Here is a 27,945-nt window from a genome sequence, read left to right on the forward strand (position 1 = left end):
CTTTTCTTTGGATTCTAGGAATATTTTTCAGTGCTTTCCATTAAGCATCTGTCTTCTCTGTGTGTACAGACCATAACATTTAGAGTTGAATAGCACCTTAGAGCTAATCTATCCCAGGAATTCCTAACCATTTTGTGAATCTTGGACCCCTTTGTCAGCCTGGTGAAAATCATAAACCGTTTTTCTTTTATTTTTTTAAACCCTTACCTTCCGTCTTGGACTCAATACTATGACTAGTTCCAAGGCAGAAGAGGGTTAAGGGCTAGGCAAGGGGGTCAAGTGACTTGCCCAGGGTCACACAGCTGGGAAGTATCTGAGGTCACATTTGAACTCAGGACTTCCCCGTCTCTAGGCCTGGCCCTCAATCCACTGAGCTACCCAACTGCCCCTGGGATAATGTTTTTAAATGCATAAAACAAAATCCAGAGGATAACAAAGGAAATGAAAGGTTAATAAAAATAAAGATACCATTTCTTTTTCTACCCAAGTTCATGGATCTTCCTAAAATCTATTTGTGGACCTGTCCATGGACCTCTGGTTAAGAACCCCTGAGCCTTGTCCCAGTCTTCCATTTTATAGATAAGAAAAAAGAGGCCCAGAGGGGTGAAGTTACTTGCCTGAGGTTATTATGTAGAAAATTCAAACCCAGGCCCCCTGACTCCAAGTTTGATGATCTTTCCGTTATACCATATCAAAGCTAATAGTGAAAACCTTCCAGGACTCTTTACCCCATATTCCAAAAGCAAACACTTTTATTTCTTTTTGTGGGACAAAGGGCTGCAACCCTGTAGGTCCAAGAGGCATGGGGTTGGTCTGTTATCACTAATCTCTCTCTCTCTCTCTGTCTGTCTCTCTGTTTGTCTCTCTCTCTCTTTCTCTCTCTCTCTCTCTGTCTCTCTCTCTGTCTCTCTCTCTGTCTGTCTCTCTCTCTCTCTGTCTGTCTGTCTGTCTCTCTCTGTCTCTCTGTCTGTCTGTCTCTCTCTCTCTCTCTCTCTCTCTCTGTCTCTCTCTCTCCCTCTCTCCCCCTTACCTTTCATTTTAGAATCAATACTAAGTATTCTGAGACAGAAGAACAGTGAGGGCTAAGAAATTGGGGTTAAGTGACTTGCCCAGGGTCACACAGCTAGGAAGTGTCTGAGGCCAAATTTGAACCCAGGACCTCCTGTCTCTTGTTCTTGTTCTAGTTCTCTACCCTCAGCTGCCCTTCCTTTTGTCATAGCTACACCATGCATACCCTCTGTACAGCCCCCAGCATAAGCATGTTTCAGGGGAATGATTCTCAGAGGTAGTTGTCCTCTCCTTCCTCTGTTCTCTCCTGGCCCTCCCCGTCACCCCCGCTGCCCTCATCCTCTCCCTCCTGTGCCAGGGCCTCGATGTCATGGGTGATGCCAGTGAGAATGCGATTGAAAGCTTCGGCCTCTGGGCGGGGAGCCCGACTGTCATAGCCTCGTACAGCGGAGGCTGATGTGGAGCTCATGCTGCGTTTGATGCGGCCAAAGCTGTCAGTGAGGATGCCACCTTCTCGGATGCCCACACCCTCCAGGAAGCCTTCAAAGTAGCCGATGTCCTGATCCGGGATAAAGGGCCGCATTCCTGTAGGGCCGAGAGGCAGGTGGTTGGTCTCTTATCTCCAAAGTCTGTCTGTCTGTCTCTCCCTCCCTCCCCCTCTCCTCCCTCTCTCTGTCTCTGTCTGTCCCTCTCTGTCTGTCCCTCTCTCTCTGTCTCTCTCTCACTCTATGTCTCTCTGTTTTTAAATCCTCACCTTCCACCTTAGAATCAATACTGTGCATTGGTTCTAAGGCAGAAGAGTGGTAAAGGCTAGGCAATGGGGGGTTAAGTGACTTGTCCAGGGTCACACATGTTTCTTTTTCCGTACTTCCCAGCCAAGGTAGGAGAGGGACCCAGGAATCCCAGTGTGAGCCTCTGAATAGTCAGAGCTGGTATTTTCAGCTCCATCTAGCTCCTTAGAAAAGGGAATAAATGGGAATTATAGATTTAAAAATGGAAGATGCCTTAGTCTGCTATCTCATTTTATAAATAAAAGAATCTGTTCAGTCACTTCAGTTATGCCCAACCTTTTGTAACCCTATTTGGGGTTTTCTTGGCAGAGATACTGGAGTGGGTTGCCATTTACTTCTCCAGCTCATTTTACAGATGAGGAGACTGAGGCTACCAGGATTAAATGACTTCTACTGCTTAGAAAAAATGGGAGGAGGGGCTAGAGACTGCTCACCCAGGAGAAGGAACTTTCTCTTGTCCCCATAAAGCCGAAGAAGATGTCCACAGTATTCCTGCACAGACAGCCCCAGCCTATATTCTCTCAGCAGCAGAGCAAACTGCTGGATCTCCGGTGGTGACAGCTTGTTCCGTAACTGTAGGGAAGAGCCAGGAAGTGGGACCAGGCAGAAGACAGAGGAGCTGCCCGCCAGGAGCCCCACATTCCACAAGATTTGGCAAAGCATATGGCCAGCGTGACCGTTGGGGGTGAGGCCGCGTGCAACCCAGGAGACACTGTCTCTGCGCTCAGTTTTGGGGACCATGGCCTCGCGCACCCCTTCTCTGCTCGCTTCTAGAGAATGGGGAGAGGTTTAAAGCCCAGGAGAGGACCCAGCTCTAGGGACTCGTATCTTTGTGGTCGTCTTTCTTCTTCTCCTTAAAGGACTTCACTGATGGGGAATGGAAGAAGAGTGGCAGGTGAGCAGGGTCTTGGGAGACAGGGGAAGATGTAGGCCCCCAGGGAGGGAAAGGGCCAGGTGGGAATGAACAGGCCCAGCAGGATGTGGGTATGTGGGTGGAGGAGAGAGCCGATGAGCTAGGCAGAGTCGCAGAGTGGTGCCTGGGGAGGAGGAGCAGGGGTGCTGCTGGAGAATGCAGAGGCTCCGGGAAGAGGGCAGAGCTGGGATAATCTTCAGGGCTTGGGAGAGTGGCATGGACACTGTCGGGGTCTTACCGTCACCATATAATCCTGTAACTGCTCCAGACCCAGGCTGCTGCCATCACTTTCACTGCAGTGAGACCCCTGGAAGGAGGGTGTGGATGTCCCGCTATAATAGGCTTCAAAGGTATCATGGGAGCCATTACTGGAAGACAGAGAGAGATCATGAATGCCCTGACTCCTTCCACTGGGCTACCCCTCGCTCCCAGCCTTCCCCTCTGCCTTGGTCCCTTCAGCCCTGGTGAGTGACATTGTGTAGCTCCCCAGGGTCTGCCAGGTCAGTCAGTCAATAAACATTTGTTTTTTATAGTTGTTTTTCAATTGTGTCTGACTCTCTGTTCCCCCATTTGGTTTTTTTTTTTTAAGTTTTGGAAATTTTTATTTATTTAATTAATTAATTTAGAATATTTTCCCATAGTTACAAGATTCTTGTTCTTTCCCTCCCCCAACCTCTTCCCATAGCCGACACCCAATTCCACTGGGTTTTACATGTGTCATCGATCAAGATCTATTTCCATATTATTGATAATAATTGTACTAAGGTGATCATTTAGAGTCTATATCCCATTTGTTTTTTTTTTTATCACGGATACTGGAGTGGTTTGCCATTTCCTTCTCCAGTTCATTTTGGAGACGAGGAAACTGAGGCAAACAGAGATTAAGTAACTTGCTCAGGGTCACCTATCTAGTAAGGCTCTGAGGCCAGATTTGAACTTGGGAAGATGAGTCTTCCTGCCTCCAGGTCCTGCATTCTATCCACTACGTCAACTAGTTGCCCCAAAACATTGAATAAGCACCTACTATGTGCCAGGCTTTATGCTAAGTGCTGGGGATACAGAGCAAGGCAAAAGACAACCTCTATTACCAAGGAGTACAGAGTCTAATGGGAGAGACAAAATGCCAACAACTCTGTACAAACATACAAAATACAGGAGAAACTGGAAATAATCAACAGAGGGAAGGCACTAGAATGAAGGTTCTTGGAATTTAATTAATGTCCTAGAAGAGCAGGATCAGATACCTCCTGTGGACTATGAGCTCCACTGAGGCAGGAATAGCATGAATCTTAACCAGACTTTGCCTCTTTCCCCAGGCTCTTCCCAGAGCAGGTGTTTAATACTTTTGGAATATTTAACGAATAAAGTCCAAATGACCTGAGAAGGGGCTCAGCTTTGTGACTTCATCCCAGGCTTCCAGCCTGAGGCACACCTCTCTTCTCTTCCCCCTCTACCCAAACACACACACACACACACACACACACACACACACACACACACACATGAAGCATTGATGACAGGAATACTCTGGAGCCCAGAAGCAGTGTTACATTTTCAGTGTGAGTATTTACACCTCAGAAATCTGCAAATGCTATGAATCAAGGCTTGATTTATTGTTTTGTTGATTGTCTCAGCTTAAGAACGTGTTAAAATGCATAAATGTGTGTATGTACAGGTTTTTTCTGAGAGCCCATTTGTTAAATGTTTAGTAGCAGACCCCTGGTTGATGGTGACAGTGGCAATGTTGAAGATAGAGGATCCAATTAATCTTCGATATATATGATTGAATGCTGCCAGAGGGGGAGAGATATTATTGGGGCAATCCTGGGATCATAGAATGAGAGCTTTGAAGAATGCTGGAGTCGATCCATTCTAACTCTCATTTTATAGTTGAGGAAACCACAGCATACATGACTGATCAGGGTTTATTCCCCAGATGCAATCTCATCTTTAACCCAGGATCAGGAAAGGGAGATCACTTTCAGACACAGCGAATGATCATAAGCACGTCACTTACACCAAGGGCAATTTGAAATGACTTCTCAATTACATATAGGGCTAAAAAAAAATTCAAGGGCCACTACGTGGTACAATAGATAGAGTACCAGATGTGGAGTTAAGAAGACTCATCTTCTTGAGTTTAAATCTGTTCTTAGACACTTACTAGTTGTATGACCCTGGGTAAGTCACTTAACCCTACATGCCTCAGTTCTCTCATCTGTAATGAGTTGTAGAAGGAATGGCAAACCACGCCAAGAAAACCCAGCATGAGGTCATGAAGAGTCAGACATGACTGAAAATGACTGAATAACAACAGTAAAAAATATTCACCGATTAGAGGAATATCTGGTGTAACAGAAAGGACCCTGATCTTAAGAGCAAAAGAACTGTGTGCCCCAGGACCACCACTTTCCATTGCTGTGCTGTGATGCCTTTTCATTGGTGTGGATAATTTGTGAGATGACCCTATGTAACTTGTGCTTGCTTTGTGACGTAGTAGAAGATGCTGCATTTGGGGTCAGGAATATTTAGATCTAAAAGCCAGATCTTCTTCATATTACAAGATGATAGAGGGGCAAGTAGGTGGCACAGTGGATTCAGTCAGGCCTAGAGACAGGAGGTCCTGGGTTCAAATCTGACCTCAAAAATTTCCTGGCTGTAGGAAGAAAGTATGGGTTTAAAAAAAAACCAATGATCAAAGTCCCTCTCTTCTCTTCTATTTACTACAATTGAGAAGGTCTTTTCAAGCTCTCAGACCTGTGATCTGTGTGGCTTTGGGCAGTTTCCTTCCTCTCTCTAGGTCTGTTTCCTTATTGATCAACTGAGAGCACTGGACAGGATGACTTCGAAAATCCTTGCTAGCACTGATCTGTGATCTTTGACCTGTGTTCTAAGGTCCCTTCCAATATTCTATTCATTGAGTCTGTGTTTAGCTTGTACTTTAACCATTTTTTCTGGCTCAGTGAGTTGAAGCCTGTTAGATGGGTGAACATCTTTAGTTCCTCAGTGTTGCCCACAGTGCCGAGAACCAGTTAGCACATAGTAGGGCCTCAGTCAGGGACACCACTCCTGCCAGACAGTGGTGAAGACTTTCCCCAAGGAACAACCAAAAGTGTCTGAGGTGGGGGCAGCTGGGTGGCTCAGTGGATTGAGAGCCAGGCTTAGATACAGGAGGTCTTGGGTTCAAATTTAGCCTCAGACACTTCCCAGCTGTGTGGCCCTGGGTAAGTCACTTAACCCCCATTGCCTAGCCCTTACCACTCTTCTGCCTTGGAACTAATACCCAGTATTAATTTGAAGGTGGAAGGTAAGGATTGAAAAATAAATTATCTGAGGTAAATGCTAGGGGGCATGGAGAAAGGGATAGGGATTGGCTGGGAGAAGGGGAGAGGGAGGATGGCTCTGGGGGAAGGTGGTACCTACAAAGAACTGCAGCAACTAAAGTCAGCATCATAGCCATAGGTCCCATCTGTGCGGCAGCTCTCACCTAAGATAGGACAGAAGTCAATTAGAAGTCAAGGCAGGATTCCATCATTTCCTGGGGTCAGTTTTCTTCCACTGTCCCCATCTCCAGAAGTATCCCAGAAACCACTCATGAAATGCCTTGTCCCTTAACAAAAGGTCATGTTTCTCTGGCAATTAAAGGTTTACAAAACATTTTCCAGAGAAGATAAAAAATCAATCCAGTGGGTTAGGTAGTAAAAATATTACCACCTTTATACAGAGAAGGAAACCAGGAATCATGTAACTAGTAAATGTCATATACAGGATTTGAATTCAGACCCTCTGCCTCCAAAAAAGCTTTTTGTACTATACTAGACTTCTTTTCAAAGCAATAATATATAAAGGATAACTAATGGATGTAAGGTGTTTACCCTGGAGAAGCTAGGTGGCCCAGTGGATAGAGTGCTGAGCCTGGAGTCAAGAAAACTCATCTCGATCCAGCCATAGCACTGCTGGGTTTGTACCCCAAAGAGATAATGGACAAAAAGACTTGTACAAAAATATTCATAGCTGCGCTCTTTGTGGTGGCCAAAAACTGGAAAATGAGGGGATGCCCATCAATTGGGGAATGGCTGAACAAATTGTGGTATATGTTGGTGATGGAATACTATTGTGCTCAAAGGAATAATAAAGTGGAGAAGTTCCATGGAGACTGGAACAACCTCCAGGAAGTGATGCAGAGTGAGAGGAGCAGAACCAGGAGAACATTGTACACAGAGACTGACACATTGTGGTACAATTGAATGTAATGGACTTCTCTACTAGCAGCAATGCAATGATCCAGGACAATTCTGAGGGACTTATGAGAAAGAACACAATCCACATCCAGAGAAAGAACTGTGGGAGCAGAAATGCAGAAGAAAAACAACTGCTTGATCATATAGGTTGAGGGGGTATGATTGGGGATGTAGACTCTAAATGATCACCTTGGTGAAATTATCAATAATATGAAAATAGGTCTTGTTCAATGACACATGTAAAACCCAGTGGAATTGCACATCAGCTACAGGAGGGAGGTGGAGGGAAGGGAGGGAAAGAACATGATTCTTGTAACCATGGAAAAATATTTAGAAATCAATTAATTAAATAAAATTTTTCAAATTTAAAAAAATATCTTGAAAGCCATCACAGGTCTTAAGACTTGTTCTGGATGGTCTCAGAGGTCAGTTAGAACCAGTCAGTGGAAATCACAATGAAGCAGATTTAGAGCTGATATAAGGAAAACTTGCCTTAATTGGTAGGCTCATATCTATAGCCATCTAGTTCAAAGTTCAAGTTAGAAGTGAAGAAACAGAGGTCCAGGGAGGTTAAGGACTCTTACATGAGCAACAAGCAGCAGACATGAGATATGAACCCCAGTTAGCTGCCTGAAACTGGAAGAATTCAAACTGACTGGATAACACTTACTCAAGGATAACATAAAAGAGGTTCTTTCAAAGAGTGGCAGACTGATCTGAAAACCTCTGTCACCTCTTTTAGGTCCAAAAGCCTAGAACTCCAGTCTTGATCTCTGTGCTGAAGCAGGAAGCAGATATATTTTCTCTTTTCTTGGATGCCTCCCAGGAAAGAGGACAGGGCTGGACACACAGGAGGAAGGTACTCAATAAAGACTATTTGATTAGCTAATTGTCTGGAGTCCCTCAGGACCAGGCCCTCTGGTTCCTCAGATTCTAGCTCCATTCTCCTTTACCTAGATCTGCCTCTTTCCGACTTCTTCAACCCTTGCATATATAAAGTAATCAAACTTCTGGCTGAGTTGAGTGGGAAAAAAGCTGGAGAGACAGGTGGAGTCTAACCAAATTGCATGACTCATTTGTCCACTTCTATTTCAGTTTCCCCCTACTGTGCCTAGGGCAGGGCTAGCACACCAGGACAACTCATCAAAAAATACTTCTTGCTTTGCCAGATATTAGCCCAGAATTTTCACAAAGAACAGAAGAGAGGAATCTGGAGGGACAGCTAACTGTGGAGCATAGAGGAAGGGACTTTTGCTCAGTCTCCTACTCTAGGAATGCCCATTCTCTGTCCCATCTCTTCATCTCTGCCTGCTGAAATCCTTTCTTTGCCTCAAGGCCCAGATCAAATGCTTTGACTTCCATGAAGCCCCGTTGTCGCCCCACTTTCCAAAGATGGAATTAATCTCTTTCTCACCTAATCTTATAGTATGTTGTTCATACCCCTCTGGGATACTTATTATTGGAGAGACATTCAGGTGTAATGGGAAGCCACTGGACTTGGAATCAGAAGTCAAGGGTCTGAGTCGTAAAATCCTAGCATCAGAGAGTTGGAAGAGTCTACAGAGCTGTTTGATCCAACTGGTATCAGAATATACATCCTCTCTACCATATACCCCACAGTCATCCAGTCTCTACTTAAACTTCTCCCATGAGGGAGGATGCATTAGCAAGCATTCAAGGTTGCTCTGTCAGTCAAGTTTTTCCTCATATGGCATCTGAAGTCTACAGTATAGAGAGAAGGGAATTGGATTTGCAATCAGAAGACTCAGGTCCCAGTCCTGGCTCAGTTAAATGTGTGACCTTAGTAAATTCCTTAAACTTTCTGGGTCTTAGTTCCCTCATCTAGAAATGAAGAAGTTAGATTGAAGGAAGAAAATGAGAATTTGTTAAGTACCCACTATGTGCAAAGCACTGTGTTAATTGATTTAAAATTATTCATTTGAGGAATAATGAACTGGAGGAATTCCATGTGAACTGGAAGGACCTCTAGGAATTGATGCAGAGTGAGAGGAGCAGAACCAGGAGAACATTGTACACAGAGACTGATACACTGTGGCACAATTGAATGTAAGAGACTTCTCCACTAGCAGCAATGCAATGATCCAGAACAATTCTGAGGGACTTATGAGAAAGAACACTATCCACATCCAGAGAAAGAACTGTGGGAGCAGAAATGCAAAAGAAAAACAACTGCTTGATCATATAGGTTGATGGGGATATGATTGGGGATGTAGACTCTAAATGATCACTCTAATGCAAATAAAATTATTCATTTGATCCATACAACAACTCTGTGAGGAAGGTATTATTGCCCCCATCTTACAGATGAAAAAACTGAGGCAAACAGGAACTAAATGACTTATGTGGGGTCATATAGCCAGTAAATGTATGAGGCTGGATTTGAACTTAAATCTTCCTGACTCCAGGCCCAGCATTCTAGTCATGACACCTCTCTATGGCCCTTTTCTTCAAAATTCTATGAGTTTATAATCTACTTCTTTACAACTAATAATCAATCCAAAGTTATTTATTAAGCCCCTACGCACCAGTTAAGTTAAGTGACTCACTTCCCATTTCTGAACCTGTTTTTCATCTGCAAATAGAGATCTAATCATTCCACTGCCCCCTATTACTTCCCAGTTAAAGTTCAAACTCTGCTGCCTGATATTCATGGGATGCCAACTGACCAGCTGATCCCATCTTTCTTGCAGACATTGTGAAGAAAGTACTTTATAAAGCAGCTGTTGTACCATTGTACATCTATCATCCTACTAGACTGGGATCTCTGTGGGGCAAAGAGACTATATCTTATTGTTGACTGATCCAGACATTGAACAGGGTTTCATACATTTTTGTTGTTCAATCATTTTCACTCATGTCTCACCCCATTTAGGATTTTCTTGGCAAAGATGCTGGAGTATTTTGACATTTCTTCTCCAGCTCTTTTGACAGATAAGGAAACTGAGGTGAATGGGGTTAAATGACCTTCCCAGGGTCACACAGCCAGGAAGTGTCTAAGGCTGGATTTGAGCTCAGATCTTCCTGATTCCAGGCATGGCACTCTGTCCTCTGCACTGCCAAGCTGCCCAAACTGAGGAGCATTCTGGGTAGTGAACAGTGTGCTGGTCTTTGAATCAGGAGCAGCTGGTTTCAAATCTCACTTGAGGCTTACTAGCTGTGTGACCTGAAACTAGTTGCTTAATCTGTCTAAGCTGCAGTTTCTATTTAAAAAAATAAGGGGGCTCTGCTGGAAATCCTTGGCTACTCTCGGCAAAGGGATGATCCAGGACAATTCTGAAAGAATTATGATGGGGAATGCTGTCTACCTCCAGAGAAAGACTTGTTGGAGTTGGATGGATACGGATCAAAGCACCCTATCTTTCCCATCAGTGTTCTTACGATTATATTTGGGGGTTCTGGTTTTGTATGAGTTTGCTCTAACAACATTGACCCATCTGGAAGTGGGTTTTACATTATAATAAAAATAAAATAAAATCTATTGGGAAAAAAATAAGGATGCCTGGGGAAGCTCATGGGTAGAGAGCCAGGCCTGAAAGACTAGAGGTCCTAGGTTCCAATCTGGAACTTCGGATACTTCCCAGCTGTGTGACCCTGGGTAAGTCATTTAAGTCCAGTTGCCTAGCCCTTACTGCTCTTCTGCCTTGGCACCCATTTTTTTTTTTATCAATTCTTAGACAGAAGGTAAGAGTTTGTGTGTGTGTGTGTGTGTTTTTTTAAGGAATAATAATAAAGGGCCTGGGTTGGCTGATCTCTGAAGTCTCTTCCAGCTCTAACTTCTCTGATCTTTCGGTTCATTTTGTCTTGTTTTGGGGACAAGTGTGAGGTGGGTGGCCCTGAGGGGATGCTGCCTCTATCCCAGGACTCACTGCGGCTGATGAGCCAGGGCCGTTCAGGGGTGGAGGTGTAGTGGTAGCCAGCCCGATCCACACACTCAATGGTCTGGTCTCCATAGATGATCTGGAAAACCTGGCAGATGAGGGCACACGATTCTTCTGCTGCATCCTGACCACAACGGAGAGGAGATGTTAGCAGTCTGAGAACAGCACTGGCTTATAAAGGGCATGGGGAGGAAAGGTGAGGACTGGGCAGCCTGCAAAGTGAGGGACAGGGTGGTGCTGAGAAGAGATCCCTGAACCAGAGATTCAGGGGACCAGGGTCTAGACCTAGTTCTCTCTCCAATTTGCTTTTAAACAAATTATTTCCCCTCCCTGAGCCTTGGTTTCCCTATTTGTTAAATGAGCTAGTTGGCCTTTGTGGTTACTCTAAGGTCTCTTACAACTCTAAATTCCATGCTCTTTGGAAAACATCTATTGAGGCTCAGTGGATAGAGTCAGGCCTAGAGACTTGAGGTCCTGGGTTCAAATCTGGCCTCAGACACTTCCTAGCTGTGTGTCACTTTGCCTAGCCCTTACTGCTCTTCTGCCTTGGAACCATTACACAGTATTATAGAAGGTAGACTGAGTTCCATGAGGATGGGAACCTTCAGGCCACATTCCTTTCTTCTATTAGGTTCATTCTCCTTGGCTGAGGGGCCAACTCACCCTATTGGCAACTGCTAGGATAATGAGGTTGCAGTAGGCATCAGGGCTGGGATCCTGGGGGTCCAGGGGGTTGAGGCCAGGTTGTCGGCGTTCCCAGCTGCCTCCGCTGAAGGTCTGGCGGCGTTCCCAGCTGCCCCCGGGCTTGCCCCCTTGCCGAAGTTCCCAGCTTCCTCCAGGTTTGCTCCCCTGTCTCCGCTCCCAGCTGCCCCCAGGTTTACCCCCTCGACGTCGCTCCCAGCTGCCACTGAAGGTCTGTCTCCGCTCCCAGCTCCCAAAGGCCTGGCCCATGGCATTCTTTTCACCAGCTCCTTGCTTTCGCTCCAAGCTGCCTCCTCCGCCGCTGGTGGCCCGGCCTTCGGTGCCTCCCCAGGCCATCCTCCAGTCTAAGCTGCAGATGGTGTGGCGTCGCTCCACACCACTGGAAGGTGGTCTGGGTTCAGGACCGCTGCCTGTTGACCGCTTCTCAGGGGTCATGCCAGCCACCCCAGGCTCCCGCCTGCCACTGGGGCACACATCCAGGCCAGCGGGCACTGGATCCACACCCAGGCCTGGGAGAGGATGAAAGAATGACCACATGCCTAAGACTAAGGGGTAGGGCAGGAGTTGCCATTCATCTCATTGTTACTTTCTCTTCCCTTCACACAGAGAGGAAGTATGGGATAACGGGAAAGTTTCTGCATGGAGAGTCGGGACACCTGGGTCATGGGACATATTCTCTCTAAGATGGGTCCTGAGAAGATCGGTGACTTATCCAAAGTCACACAAGTAACAAATGGCACAGCAAGAGTTTTGTGATTCCAAAGGCACTACTCTATCCCACAGCTTCTCAATATTTTTGCCCTTTCTGTTGTTCAATTATTTCAGTCACGGCCAACTCCATTTGGAGTTTTCTTGGCAAAGACATTGGAGTGGTTTGCCATTTCCTTTAATTCCTTCAATTTAAAAAAAATTTTCTTATGGCTAGAGCTAGAGTTTTTAATACAATATTAAATAATAGTGATGATAATGGGCATCCTTGCTTCACTTCTGATCTTATTGGGAAGACTTGTCATTTCCTTCTCCAGCTCATTTTACAGAGGAGAAGGGTGAGGTCAACAGAGTTAAGGGACTTGCATAGGGTCACACAGCTGATAAGTATCTAAGGCTGGATTTGAACCCAGGAAGAGGAGTCTTCCTGACTTCAGGCCCGCTGCTCTATCTACTGCATCACCTAACTGCTCTTTTTCAATATCACCCAATGAATAAAGAAGGCAGATCTGTCTCTTATCAGCTCGGTAACCCATGTAACGGAAAGATCATTCAGTTTTGGACTAGCTGTCCTATGTTAGAATCCAGTTGTGCTACTAAGTCTCCCTTTCTATCAGAATAACATAAGGACAGGACTAGAGCACATTTAAGGTCCCTTATAGCTCTATGTTCTCTAGGACTGCAAATGTCTGTCATCCTAGGTTTCCTCCTCAGCAAAATGGGATTAATAATTCCTATACTCTCGACTTCAAAGGAAGGGCTCTAGTGAATAAAGTGCTTTGAAGAAAGGATAACTATTGTATCATTCCTGGACAAGGCATCCCGCTGCTCTCCTCTCTGTGATAAGAGTGTGAAAGGCAGGGCAGAGCTACACATTGAGATTAAGGAATCTGAAAACCAAATTTCAAATCCTGACTGACAATCACTGGCTGTGTGATATTGGGCAAGTAAAATCCCTCCTAGGTTTCAGTTTCCTCAGGGAGGGGCATTTGTATAGATCCTACTATTTGCCAAGCAATAGGCTTTTTACAAATATCTCATTTGATCCTCAAAACAATTCTGAGAGATAGGTGCTACTATTATCCCCATTTTACAGTTGAAGCAACTGAGGCAAAGAGAGATTAAGTGCCTTGTCCCAAATCACTCAGCCAGTAAGTGTTAAAGTCCAGAAGTCTTCCGACTCTAGTCCAAGAGCTCTTCTCACTGTGTCACCAGCAGGCTCTACCATTAATAAAACAAGGGAGTTGGGCCCCATGACCAGTAAGGTCCTTGCTTTCTCCTGGTAGAATCTAAGCTCCCTGAGACAGCAGGGAAGTTTCTATTTGTATCACGCTCTGAGTCTTACACCCGGCCTGGCACAAAGAGGAGTTTAATAAATGTTTGTAGGCTGATCGATTGATAGTCCTAGGGGGCACTTCCGGTGAGGGGCTACCGTGAGGCCAGATAAAGAATCTTTGAAAGAATGACTTGGGTCTGGCCTCCAGAATATTTCGACTGGTCCCCCTGGCTGCCTCCCAACCTCACGGCCTTCACCCCCAGATGTCTCATAGGGTCTTTCTTGGCCCCGCCCCAGGACCAGTCTCCCCATTTGGTCCCGTCGCGCCTCGGATCTCACCTGTCTTGAGCACGACTAGGTGGAGCGCATCGTCCTGCAGGTAGGAAGCGGCCGCGATCTCATGCGTGGGGATGCGCAGGATCAGCTCCTCGTTGTCCCGCCACGTGAGGAGCAGGCATCTTGCTGACAGGCTCAGGATACTGTCCTGCTCCGGGGTGCTCTTCAGGGGCAGCTCCTTCAGCTGCTGTGGGACCAGAGCCGAGAAGAGGGCCAAGGAGCGAGTTGCTCTTGGGGCGGTAGCAGCCAAGCCCACTAGCCCTTCCCCACCCAACACCCGCACATCCATAGCCCGCCCTTGCTCATATCCGCCTTATAACCTGCCGAGAAGCTCCACAAGAGGAAACAGGTGGTGGGATGGGATGAGGACAGTGCTATGCCCGCCCTGCCCACCCGCCCCACTCCTACCTTCTGCTCTCCTCACCCGTGCGGTGTCCAACAGCTGCAGGAGCTCGTCCCGGCTGGAGGGGTTCAGGGAGGAGGTGACCCAAGTTAAATGACCTAGAAACTTAACAGGAAGCCCAGATAAGTCACTGGGGGCACTGGGAACCTGGGTTTCCAGCTTTTTCTCCCTTCCATTGAGTTGAGACAGGTTCCCCCAAAGAAAAGGATCTTAGATTTAGAGCTGGAAGAACCTTTTAGAAGGGAAGAGAATAAGCATCTATTTATCTATCTAGCTATCTATTTGTCTATTGATCTATCTCTGTCTATCTGTCTATCTCTGTTATCTATCTGTCTGTCTATCGCTATCATCTATCTGTCTGATGGAATACTATTGTGCTAAAAGGAATAATGAACTGGAGGAATTCCATGTGAACTGGAACAACTTCCAGGAATTAATGCAGAGTGAGAGGAACAGAACCAGGAGAACATTGTACACAGAGACTGATACACTGTGGTACAATCGAATGTAATGGACTTCTCCATTAGTGTCAGTGCAGTGATCCTGAATAACCTGGAGGGGTTTAAGAGAAAGAACACTGAACACATTCAGAGGAAAAACTGTGGGAGTAAAAATACAGAAGAAAAACAACTGCTTGATCACCATTTGACGGGAATGTGGTTGGGGACACAGACTAAATGATCACTCTAGTGCAAATATCAATAATATAGAAATAGGTCTTGATCAATGACACATGTAAAACCCAGCAGAATTGTGCGTTGGCTACAGGAGGAGGGTGGATGGAGGGGAAGCAAAGAACATGATTCTTGTAACCATGGAAAAATATTCTAAATTAATTAATTAAATAATTTTTTTCAAATCTATCTATCAATCTGTTTGTCTGTCTTATCTCTCTATCTATTAATCTATCTGTCTGTCTTCTGTCTTTCTGTATATCTATCTCTATTATCTATCTGTCTATCATCTGTCTGTCTACCTGTATCTAACTATCTGTCTATCTGTATGTCTATCTATTTGTCTGTCTATCTTTTTAGTCTACCTGACTATCTGTATCTAGCTGTCTGTCTGTCTATTGATCTGTCTATCTGTGTATCTATATCATCTATCAGTCTGTCTGACTATTGATCTGCTTATCTATCTATCTGTCTGTCTATCTATCTATATTTATCATCTGTCTGTCTATATCTATGTCTGTCTATCTGTCTATTGGTCTATCTATCTATCTATCTATCTATCTATCTATCTATCTATCTATCCATCTATCTGTATATCTGTATATCACACCTACTCTGTGCCAGGCACTGGGCAAAAAGCCTTTACAAATATTTCTTTTGAATCTCTTTTGATAATAAAAACAAGAATTATGTGAGTTTGTTGCAACTATTATTATTTGACATCTAGGTGGTGCAGTGGTTAGAACATTGTTACCAGAGTAAGGAAGACTAGAACTCAAATTGGCATCAGACACTCCCTGTGTGGCCATGAGCAAGTCACTACAAAGCTTTTTGCCTCAGTTTCCTCATCTGTAAAATGGAGATAATAACAACACTTGCCTTCTAGGATTGTTGTAAGGATCAAATGAGATGATCATTGTAGAGTGCTGAGAGAATAGGTGGTATATAAGTGAGAAATATTATAATCTCCATTTTACAGTTGAAGAAACTGAGGAATTTAGAGATTAAATATCTTGCCTAGGTTCACATAGCTAATAACATTTGAAGTCATATTTGAACTCAGGTCTTCCTGATTCTAGACCCAATGTTCTATCCACTGAGCTATCAGGTGCCTCTAGAGACTTTCTAATCACACCCCCTTATTTTACAGAGGAGAAAGCAGAGGCTCAGAGCATTTAAATGACTTAGCCAGGATCACATGACTAGTATGAGTCAGAGTTGGGTTTTAAATTCCATTCTTCCTGATTCCAGATCCAGCACTCTCCACTATACTGTGTGATGTCTCTCGGGGGATGGAGTAGTGAACATGATAGAGGGGGAACCCGTACCTTTTGGGCACTGATAATAAAAAGAATCATGCCTCCCATTATGTCATCCTTTAAGGTCTATAAAGTGATCACAGCAATCCTTTGTAGTAGAAATATTATCTCCATTTTACAGAAGAGTAAAAAAGAAGTGTCATGGCCAAGGTCACAAAACTAATAAGCAGAACCAGAATCCGAACCTAGGTCTTTTCACCTCAAATCCAATGTCCTTTCCATCATATCAAAGCTGCAGTTTGGGGGGTTTGAGACAAGGGGACAGGGAGGCAAGAGAGAGCCACTAAACTTTTATGGGCCTCATTTTCTTCTGTGACATAAGTGGTGGTGGTGATGGGATAACTAGGTATCACAGTGGATAGAATACCAGGCCTAGAGTTGGGAAGACCTGGGTTCAAATGTGACCTCAGATACTTCCTAGCTATATGACCCTGGGTAAATCACTTAACCCCCTTTGCCTTGTCCTTTTGTCTTAGAGTTAATACTAGGATAGAAAGTAAGAATTTAAAGAAATTAAATAAATAAATGGGTGGGACTAGATGGATTCTGAGGTCCCTCCCAGCTCTAGATTGATGGTCTTATGAACAATGGATAAAAGACATGCTTTTCAGTCTGGAAAATGAGGATTCAAGTTCTGCCTCTGATATATACCAGAATTCACCACCTCCTAGTGCCTTAGATAATTCATTAAGACTATTTAGGGGCAGTGAGGTAGCTCATTGAAGAGAATGCCAGACCTAGAATTGGGAGGACCTGGATTCAAATCTGGCTTCAGATACCTCCTAGCTGTGTGAACCTGGGCAAGTCATTTAACTTCATTTGCCTAGCCCTTGCCCTTCTGTCTTGGAGTTAATACTAGGACAGAAAGTAAGTTTTTTTTTAAATTATATACACCAAAGAAAGGATTGCCTCAGAGAGGAGGCATGATATTATGAACAGAGTGCTGGGGCTGGAATCAGATGTCTCGGGTTCTAATCCTGGCTCTTCAATAGGACCTACTCTGTATATGACCTTGGGTAAATAATTTTAATTTCTCTGTGCCTTAGTTTCCTCATCTGTAAAATGAGTCATATGACCATTAAGGCCCCCTTTAATTCTTTATCTATATTCCGCACCAGAAGTTTTCTCATACTGATGAAATCAAAGGTCCAAATTTCTCTCCCCTTGAGTTTTATGCACTTCCCTAGTTTTGTGGAGTACTTCCCTCACCACAATTCTGTAAGGTAACAAGGACAAGAATAATTCTATAATTAACCCAGTTTTACAGATAAAAAGAAGAGGAGCAGGGAGGGGCAGTGACTTGCCCAGGGTCATACAGGATATGTTATTCATTTCTGGATCTCCTTGCAGTTCAAACTTACTAATGGTGGATGTATCCCCAAGGCTCTGTCTTGAACCTTTCTATACATTTCTCTTGGTGATCTTGGTGATTATCAGCTTTACCATCTCTATCCAGAGAATTCCCAGATCATTTTATCCAACCTCTATCCTTATATGCAGGTCTCATATCTATAACTGCCTATTTGACATTGCAAACTCACAATGTCCAAAATAGAACTCATTCTTTTCTTCCACAAACCTGTCTCTCTTGAGAGTACCACCACCCTCCCAGTTATGTGACTTACATAACCTAGACTTACAACCTAGGTGGCATCCCTGATTCTTTACGTGCTCTCTCTCTCTCTCTCTCTCTTCCTCTCTCTCTCTTCCTCCCTCCCTCCCTCTCTCTCTCTCTCTCTCTCTCTCTCTCTCTCTCTCTCTCTCTCTCTCTCTCTCTCTCTCTCTCTCTCTCTCTCTCTCCATCTCTCTCCCTCTCTCCTTCTCTCTCTTTCTCTATCCCCCCCTCCCCTCCTCCCTCTTTCATCTCCATCACATCCAATCCATAGCCAAGTTCTGTCACTCTCACCTCTCTAGTGACCTTTGTATATGCCCCCTTCTTTGCTCTAACATGGCCACCATCCTGGGGCAAACCCTCATCACTTCATGTCTGTCAGACTATTGCAATAGTCTGCTGCTTGATCTTCCTGTTTTAGGTCTCTTCTTTCTTCAGTCTTGCCTCCACTCAGCTATCAAATTAATCTTCCCAAGGCCCAGCTCTGACCGTGTCAAATACATACCACCCCCTCACTAATAATAATAATAATAATAATAACTAATGTATATAATGTTTTAAGGTTGGCAAAATACTTTACAAATATTATGTCATTTTATTCCTATGACAACCCTGGAAAGTAGGTAGTATTATTATCCCAGTTTTACAGATGAGGAAACTGAGGCAGGTATCAGAGAAGTGACTTGCTCAGGGTAACACAGCTAGTATTTGAACTAAGGTATTCCTGACTTTGGATCCAGAGCTCTATCCACTGTGATTCCCAGCCGCCTCAATAAACCGTTTAATCCTTTTCAGTAAATTCCAGTGGTTCCCTATTAGCTCCAGGCTCACCTTAAAACCCAGTTTGGACTTTACAGCCCTTCGTAGCCTGATCCCTTCTTACTTTTCCAGTTTGCTGACATCTCACTCCTCCCTGCATGCCTCCTTGCTGTTCCTGTAACAGGATTCACCATCTCTGTCCTCTGCATTTCTCCTGACTGTGCCCCCTACCAGGAATGTTCTTCCTTCTAATCTCGCCTCCTGGCTTCTCTGGCTTCCTTCAGGTTTCAGCTAAAATCCCACCTTGTGGAAGAAGTCTCCTATTACCCTTAATGCCAATGCCTTCCCTCTACAATGAGCTCCAATTTATAATATATATGTATGCATATACATCTGATTTGCATGTAATTGCTTGCATGTTGTTTTCCCCCAGGAGGCACCTAGAGGCAGCTAGGTGGAAGAGGAGGGAAGGAAACAAACCTTTATTAAGCACCTGTTGTGTGCCAGGTGCTGCTCTAAGAGGGTTGCAAAGATTATCTGAATCTAGCCTCAGACACTTTCTAGCCATGTGACCCTGGGTAAGTCACTTAACCCCCATTGTCTAGCCCTTACCTCTCTTCTGCCTTGGAACTGATATTTGGTGTTGATTCTAAATCAGAAGGTAAAGGTTAAAAAAAACAAAACACAACTCAGATATTATCTCAGTTGATCCTCACAACATCCCTGGGAAGCACTGGACCTGGAATAGGAAGAGCTGAATTCAAATCTGGTCTCAGATACTTACCAGCTGTGTGACCTTAGTTTAGTTACTTAACTTCTCTCTGCTTCAGTTTCTCCTCTGTAAAATAGGGATCATAATAGCACCTACCTCCCAGGGTTGTGGTGAGGATTGCTTAGCATAGAGCCTGGCACACAGTAGGTACTTAATAAACACCCACTCATTTCCTTTCTTTCCTTTCCTGTTAGACTCAGCTCCTCAAGGACTGGGACTGTTTTTGCTTTTCTTTGTTTCCCCAGTGTGTAGCACAGAGCACATAGTAGGTACATAATAAATGCTGTTTGACATGTTGACATAGCATATTGGGATTTAAATCAAGAACCCATTCCAAATCCAGTGCCCTTTTCCCTGTACCATACTGACTCTTCTTCCTCCTATCTTTTACATTCTCAAAGCATTTTACACTCTTCAGAAACATTTTCATTCTCTGGTTTATTTATTTTTATAAAAACCCTCACCTCCCATCTTAGATCAATACTGTGTATTGGTTCTAAGAGAGAAGAGTGATAAAGGCTAGGCAGTGGGGGTCAAGTAACTTGCCCAGGGTCACACAGCTAGAAATTTTCATTCTTTACAACACCCCTGTGAAATAGGAAGGGACATCTATTCACAAAATTGAGGATTTTTTTTGTGTGTGTGTAAAGACCCTTGGGTTTGGACTCAGAGGACCAGACCTGAGCCCTAACTCTGGTAATACCTCCCTTGAATAAATCCCTTAACTTGTGGGGACTCAGTCCCATTTACAAACTATGGGGTTTAGAAGAAATGGCTGCTCAGATTCCTTCCAGCTCAAAATCCCAGAACGTTCTGGGTAGAACATTCTGCTAAAAGGTGGGAGAACTGCAAAGTTTAGATAAGATGTGGTTCCTTCCCTCCTAGAGCTTAGAGTCACAAAGGGGGGCAGGACATACACACGCACATGCATGCACACACGCACATACACACGTACGATATTGTTCCTTCCATTTTCCAGTTGAAGAAACAGAGGTCCAGGGGTCAAGGTCATCCCTTAAGTTAGGGGTGAGCTAAGACTCAAATATTCTGGTCTCCAGACTGGTCTGTTAACTTCAGTGACCAGGAATTCACCTAACTGGCCAGCTAGAGTCAGCCATCCTGGCTGTGGACCAAACCTTGAGGGGAGAGAAGATGGCTATTGGGGGGTATTGGGGTACATTAGGCAATCCATAACCATTGATTAAGTAAGTGTCTGCTCTGTGCCAGGCACTGTGCTAAGTGCTTGGGGATTCCAAGAAAGACAAAAGACAATCCCTGCTCTCGTGGAACTCAGTCTGACCAGGGAGAAAACATTCAAACAACTGTGTACAAATAGGGGCCATCTAAAATATCAAGGGACAAAGAACTTCATTCCTAAGCTCTCCCACCGAGCAATGCACTCTCCCAGTCTGTTCTGGGGGCCCTCAAACATCTCTGGCTCCAGGATCTCATATTCTAGAAGGTCATCGAGCACAGACACTCACTCTCTTGACCCTGTAATACCTTAAAGCACTATATAAAGGACAGCTAAGTGGCTCAGTGGATTGAGAGCCAGGACTGGAGCTGGGAAGACCTCCTCTGGAAAATGAAGGGGTTGAGCTCAGTGAGATCGAAGGTTCCTTCCAGCTCTCCATCTCTGTTCCTAAATTGTCCCTGTCCCCAATTTCTTGCCAATGAAATTTTTTTTCAAATCTGGCCTCAGATATTTCCTAGCTCTGTGACCCTGGGCAAGTCACTTAACCCTAATTGCCTAGTCCTTACTGTTCCTCTGCCTTAGACCTGATACTTAATATCAATTTTAAGACAGAAGGTAAAAGTTTTTTAAACAAAAAAACATGGTAAATGTTTATTTATTATAAACTATTAAATATTATTATATATATTATTATAAACTATTATCAGTAGTAAACCTATGAACTAGAGAGTAAGACTGGTTAAATTCAGCATGTGTCCACTACTGAGGACATTGCATTAAACTATAAGCTCCTCGAGGGCAAGGGTTGTCTTTATTTTTATTTGTATCTGTATCCCTAGTGTGTAGCGCAGTGCCTGGCACATAGTAAGTACCTAATAAATGTTTACTCACTGACTGATTAGGGCAAAAACCTCAACCATTTTTAGCCATGTTCTTGTTGGCTGTCAAGAGTAAGCATGAATGTGTGCATCTTCTATGTTTGAATACGACTCTAGAATCACACATTTAGAGCTGGAAGGGATGGAAGTTAGAAGTTTTCCAGTCAACCCTCTGATGTTAGAGCAGGAAGAAACCTCAGGAATCCTCTTGTATCTCCATGTTTCAAAGGAGGGAATGGAAACCAAGAGGGAAAAGGACATGTTTGAGGTCACACAGCCAAGATGGATCAGGGATCAAAATCTCCTGATTCCTAGAGAAAAGCTCTTTCCACTATACCACACTGTCTCTCTCTCCTTGTGGGTGGGTGGAGGAGAGACAGCAGGACTTTTTTGTAGAAGAGGGACAAAGTAAATAAGATGGGAGAATGGAAAGGATTAACATCTGGAGTCAGTTTTGGAAGTCCAGCCACCAACTCTACCATTTACTGCCTCAGGGATATTGAGCTAATTATTCAGCCTCTCTAGGCCTCAGTTTCCTCCTCTGGAAAATGATGAGATTTTGATGAGGTTCCTTCCAGCTCTCCATCTCTGCTCTTAAATTGCCCCATCACCAATTTCTTGTTCATGGCTCCTCCCAGGAGATTTTCTTCCTCAATCCTTACCTTTACTTCCTTTTCCAGATAGTCACACAGTAGAATTTGGGGGTCAATGAGGTAGTCTGGGGGATAGAGGGGCACGGAGTGGAGGGGCCTCCGGCTCACAGGACTTCTCCCAACTGACCGACGTCCTGTCTTAGGGAATACCAGCCGACGGATAGGAGATACAAAACCCTAGGGAGGCAAGGATAGGGAGAGAAACCTGGGAAGGGTTCACAAAGCCCAAAGCCCAATGGTTTAGGTAGGCCTCCCCTGTTCTGTGGATGTGCTCTTAAACTTCCTATGATTTGGGGATTCCCAGTAAGGACAGAATTGGGGCAAGGTCAAGGGTGTACTGGAGGCATCTTGGGACTTCTGAGCTGATGGTTAAATTTTCAGTGTGGGGGCAACCAGGTACCTCAGTGGATAGAGAGCTGGGCATGGGTTCAAATGTGACTTCAGACACATCCCAGCTGTGTGACCCTGGGAAAGTCCCTTAACCCCCATTGCCTAGCCCTTACCATTCTTCTTCCTTGGAACCAATACACAGTGTTGATTCTAAGAGAGAAGGTAAAGGTTTTTTAAAAATAGATAGTTTATTGGGAAGGGAAAAGGAGAAGGATATAAGGGGGAAATAGGAGAAGAATGAAAAGTACCAATAGATCTAATCTATTTTATTTTTCAAACCCTTCCTTTCCTTCTTAGAATCAAGCCCCCACACTGAAACTTTAGCAATCAGCTCAGAAGCCCCAAGATGGCTCCAGCACACCCTTGGTCTTGCTCAATTCTGTCCTTTTTGGAAACCTTTGAATCATCCTAATGGTTGTTAAACATTTGCTAGCATGTGCTCCTGGGACATGACGTGCAAGCAGAGGCTGTGTGAATGCATAGCCGGGTCTCTGAGTGTTCAGTTATACTTTACAGGGCGTATGAGTGTGGATGACTGGCTGTGAAAGAGTGTGGATGTGTGCATCTTCTGTTTGAATTAGCTCAGAGGTTCACACATTTAGAGCGGGAAGGAATCTTGTTCAGTCATATCTGACCAGTTGTGACCCCTCTGGGGCTTTTCTTGGCAAAGACACAGTAGTGGTTTGTCATTTCCTTCTCTGCTCATTTTACAGATGAGAAAACTGAGGCCAACAAGGTTAAGTGACTTGTCCAGGGTCACAACTGGTGTCTGAGGCCAGATTTGAACTCAGGAAGGTGGGTCTTCTTGACTCCAGGTCTGGCATTCTATCTACCATGTGACTTAGTGGACAGGTAATAATAACTGCCATTGACATAGTTCTTAACATGAATTATTTTATCTAAGCTTCAAATCTACCATGCAAATTAGATTCTATGGGTATTATCTCCATATTACAGATGAGAAATTGAGGCCTTGAGAGATGAAGTGACCTACACATGGTTCTATGGCTAATAAATGCTGGAAATGAAATTTGAACCCAGGTGCTCTAGGCTCTGAGTCCAGCATTCTATTCATTACACCTCACTGCCTGAAGGCCCAGATGGATACACAGAAACAGGCAGAGACCTCAGAGGGCCACTTTAACCTCAATCCAAAAAGAGAGTCACCAGGACTGAGCCTCAAAATGAGATTTGGGGGACAACTTGGCGGCTCAGTGGAAAGAATACAAGACTTGGAGACATGACGCTCTGCGTTCAAATCTGGCCTCAGATACCTCCTAGCTGTGTGACCCAGGGTAAGCCACTTAACCCCCATTGCCCAGCCTTTACCACTCTTCTGCCTTTGAACTGATACTTAATATGGATTCTGAGTTAGAAGATAAGGGTTAGAGAGAGAGACAGAGACAGAGAGAGAGAGGGAGACAAAGACAGAGAGACAGAGAGAGAGAGAGACAGAGAGAGGGAGACAGAGAGAGAGGGAGACAAAGATAGAGAGAGAGACAGACAGACAGACAGACAGAGACAGAGAGAGGGAGACAGAGAGAGAGAGAAAGAAAGAGAGAGGGAGAGAGACAGAGAGAGAGAGAAACAGAGACAGAGAGAGACAGAGACAGAGAGAGAGACAGACAGAGAGGGAGACAGAGAGGGAGACAGAGAGAGAGACAGAGACAGAGAGGGAGACAGAGAGAGAGGGAGACAAAGACAGAGAGAGAGAAAGACAGAGAGAGAGACAGACAGATAGACAGACAGACAAGCAGAGAGACGGAGACAGAGAGAAACAGAGAGAAGGATCCAGAGAGAGACAGAGAGAAAGGCAACGCCATAGAAAAAGAGACATAGAGGCAGAGACACACACAGAGACACAGAGAGGAAGAGAGACAGAGAGATAGAGAGAGATTTGGGAAGGGTGTTTTAGATAAACAGGAAGCCCCCCAAAGCAGGGTCTGCTAAGAAGACTAGGGACAAGTTTGGGGTGGCAGGCAGGATCAATCTGTCTCTTTATCTATTTGGTCCTGGGGGCATGGTCCAGAGTCTAGAGCCATTGAGAGCAATGGGATGGAAGAAAGTTTGGGGTCTGCCTATTTGCCTTTTCTTTGGAAAAGATCCAGGGAACAAGAGCTGCTGAGAGTGACTGACGACAGTAAATTTAGGATGTTGCACTCTTAAGTATTAGCACACTCAGAAAGGCAGGGCAATTGATCTGCCAGTAAGTCTGGCAAGAACCCCAGACTACCTCTGGGTTGCCTGTAATCAGGTTAGAAAAAGAAATTAGTCTACATAGGTTTCTGGGTCAGGTTCCTAAACCAAAAACCCTTACTGAAAGGCTTACACTTAACAAGAAAGCAAAATATGGAGGCAGCTGGATGTCTCAGTGGATAGAGAGTCAGACCTATAGACGGGAGGTCCTGGGTTCAAATATGACCTCAAACACTTCCTATTTGGGTGACCCTGGGCATCCCTTAACCCCCCCATTGCCTAGCCTTTACCACTCTTCTGCCTTAGAACTAATACACAGTAGTGATTCTAAGATGGAAGATAAGGGTTTAAAAGTAAGAAAATAAAGAAGACAAAAGGCAGTGTACGAGAGAGGGACTTAAGAAACTCTAATACTATAGTCTACATATGGCTCACCTTCCCCACAAGCTCTCCGGAGGGACACAGTAGAACACAGCTCAGGGGAACAGAGACACATGGAAAATCCAGACTCCCCCAAAATGCTTTTCTGCACCACACAATGAATGATGTCTCACCGGGCTCTCCCTCTTATTAAGTCACCTCTGCCGCATAAGGGTCCCTTTGGTTTTTTAAGCTAGCTAGAGGCAGCCTTGAAGAGGAAGAGAAGCTTGTGCCTTTGTTCGAGTTATTGTTACAGCTTTCCTCTCTTTTTAATTGTGTTAACACTAGGTTCAAGGACGCTTTTTGCTCAAGGCTTTCTTTCTTCATCTGTAAAATGAGGGAATTGGACCAGAACAGGACTCCTTAGTTCTCTTCCCATCCTCATAGTAAATTTAGTTGAGGAAAAAAATTACATCTTTATTTCAATGTAATTGGTTTCCTTGGAATCCTACATATTTTACTTAATGCCCTTAAAGACAACATTTTGAGAAGGGATTTTATAGGCTTCACCAGACTTGTCAAAGGGGTCTTTAATACACAAAAATGTTAAGAAATCCTGGAGTTTGGGGGCAGCTGGGTGGTTCAGTAAATTGGGAGCCAGGTCTAGAGATGGGAGGTTCTGGGTTCAATTTTGGCCTCAGACACTTCCTAGTTGTGTGACCCCAGGCAAGTCACTTGACCCCCATTGCCTAGCCCTTGCCATTCTTCTGCCTTGGGAACAATACACAGTACTGATTCTAAGACAGAAGGTAAGGGATTTTATAAGAAAGAAAGAAAGAAAAAGAAAGAAAGAAAGAAAGAAAGAAAGAAAGAAAGAAAGAAAGAAAGAAAGAAAGAAAGAAAGAAAGAAAGAAAGAAAGAAAGAAAGAAAGAAAGAAAGAAAGAAAGAAAGAAAGAAAGAAAGAAAGAAAGAAAGAAAGAAAGAAAGAAAGAAAGAAAGAAAGAAAGAAAGAAAGAAAGAAAGAAAGAAAGAAAGAGGAAGGGAAGGAGGGAGGGAGGAAGGAAGGAAGGAAGGGAGGGAGGGAGGTCCTGGAGTGTTTTTTAAAAAGAAAGCACAAGCAAGAAAGAAGGAACAGAAGAGGTTGGCATCTTCGTTCCCTTTCATCTCTAAGTTCTGTGATCAGTCTATCTCTCTCAGGGAGCAGGAAAAGATGACAGGATTTCATCCCTTGATAAGAGAGGCCCTAACATTGGTTTTACTCCTCCAGAAGCATCTTTTCTACCTCTCACTCCCCCCACCTCAGAATCCCCCATTTTCTGGGCCCTGGAGCCCATTCCCAAGCAATAGCTCCAAACATACCTTTCTCCCTTTCTTCCCTTCGAACTCCATGGTGTGTACCCCCCCAAGCCCCACCTCTCCACTGACTGAGAATTTTCTTTGTTGTATTTCCTGCTTCGGAAACTCCACCAAGCTGGCCAGGAATTCCTGCCCCTCCTGGCCTGATAAGAAGCACTGGACTAGAGTGAGAAGAGGTCCTGGGGACCTCATGCCAGGGGAAGGAGTCCTGAGTGGGGTGGCAGTCCCTCTTCGGGAGAGCTGGGGAATAACAGAGAATAAGGGGAAAGATATGGGAGCCACTCTCTCATAAGGCAAAGAGGAGATAATCAGGGCTGGCAATGTACACCTTCTAAGTGCTGTGTAGCCACACTTTATTCCTCTGTCCTGTGCTTGATTTTGGAGACATTGTGATGAGCCTCCTTGGCTCCCTAGTGCCTAGGCCCTACCCCCTCAGGATCCCTTTCTATGTCTTCACTCCTCTCCTTCACAAACTATCTCAGATCTAATGGATGCTTGTAGGATCACAGGACCATAAGATTTAGAGTCAGAGAGGACTTTGGAGAGCATCTAGTTCCTCGTTTTATAGGTGGAGGTAAGGCCCCTCATCTAAGGTTATACTGATAGCAAGGAGCAAAGTACGGCTTTGAATTCAGTTCTGCTGACTCCAGCTCTGGAGCTCTTTTCATTAGACCACGAGCAGAGATGTGCTGCTAAATATTTAACAATCAGCTCTTGAAGAAAAAGAAAAAAATCGGTTTGCAGGATATTCTTTTAAGTTTAAGCTGCATTATTAATACTTTCCTAATCTACTCAAGAAGCAACAAAAACAATTAATTGAACCCTGATTTGTAGCATTTGCAGGTTTCCAAGATGTAGCTGCTCACACTGAACCCATCAGCTATGTCAAGCTTGTAAGAGCTGATTCAAGCACACCTCTAATCCATAAGTCAGTGCCAGGTTGTAAATGAACAACTTGATGGGTTCTGGGGTATAGAGTGCTGGGCCTGGAATCAGGAAGATCTGAGTTCAAATTTGACCTCAAACATTAGCTATGTGACCTTGGGCAAATCACTTAACCTCTGTTTACCCAGGAGGCAGGTAGGTGGCTCAGTGGATAAATCATTGGTCCTGAAGTGAGGAAGATCTGAGTTCAAATTCCTCAGACACTTACTAGTGGTGTGACTCTGGGCACTTAACTTCTGTTTGCCTTAATTTACCATAGAAGGAAATGGTAAACTATTTCAGTATTTTTTCCCAGAAAACTCCATGGTTGAGGTTCACAGGGTCACGAACAATTGAATACAACTGAACAATAACAGCAATAAAGTTGTGAGTGTCTAAAACTTGGTGGAATGAGCCCAAGACTGGTTTCAAGAGGCTAGAATTCTAGCCCCTGACTCTTCATTTGTTGTATGACCTGTGTAAATAGCTTAAACTTCCTGGGCTTCAGTTTTCTCCTCTGTTCAAAAAGGGATAATTATTTATCTTCAAGCAGGATTGAGAAAAACAAATGAGAAGGAA

General features: G+C 44.3%; 1 protein-coding gene across 1 annotated transcript; it reads right to left on the minus strand.

Annotated features, from left to right (window-relative positions):
• Positions 1-734: 734 nt before the first annotated feature.
• On the minus strand, positions 735-26,778 carry CCM2L (CCM2 like scaffold protein). Its single transcript, XM_001363786.4, has 10 exons — positions 26,446-26,778; positions 22,149-22,316; positions 14,299-14,382; positions 13,878-14,061; positions 11,516-12,063; positions 10,841-10,976; positions 6,136-6,199; positions 2,951-3,080; positions 2,234-2,372; positions 735-1,593 (listed from the first exon to the last, which is right to left on the minus strand). The coding sequence occupies exons 1-10, from the start codon at positions 26,632-26,634 to the stop codon at positions 1,280-1,282; spliced, it is 1,956 nt and encodes a 651-aa protein (XP_001363823.2). The 5' UTR covers positions 26,635-26,778; the 3' UTR covers positions 735-1,279.
• Positions 26,779-27,945: the final 1,167 nt, after the last annotated feature.

Source organism: Monodelphis domestica, chromosome 1 (assembly GCF_027887165.1).
Source record: "Monodelphis domestica isolate mMonDom1 chromosome 1, mMonDom1.pri, whole genome shotgun sequence".
Lineage (NCBI taxonomy): Eukaryota > Metazoa > Chordata > Mammalia > Didelphimorphia > Didelphidae > Monodelphis > Monodelphis domestica.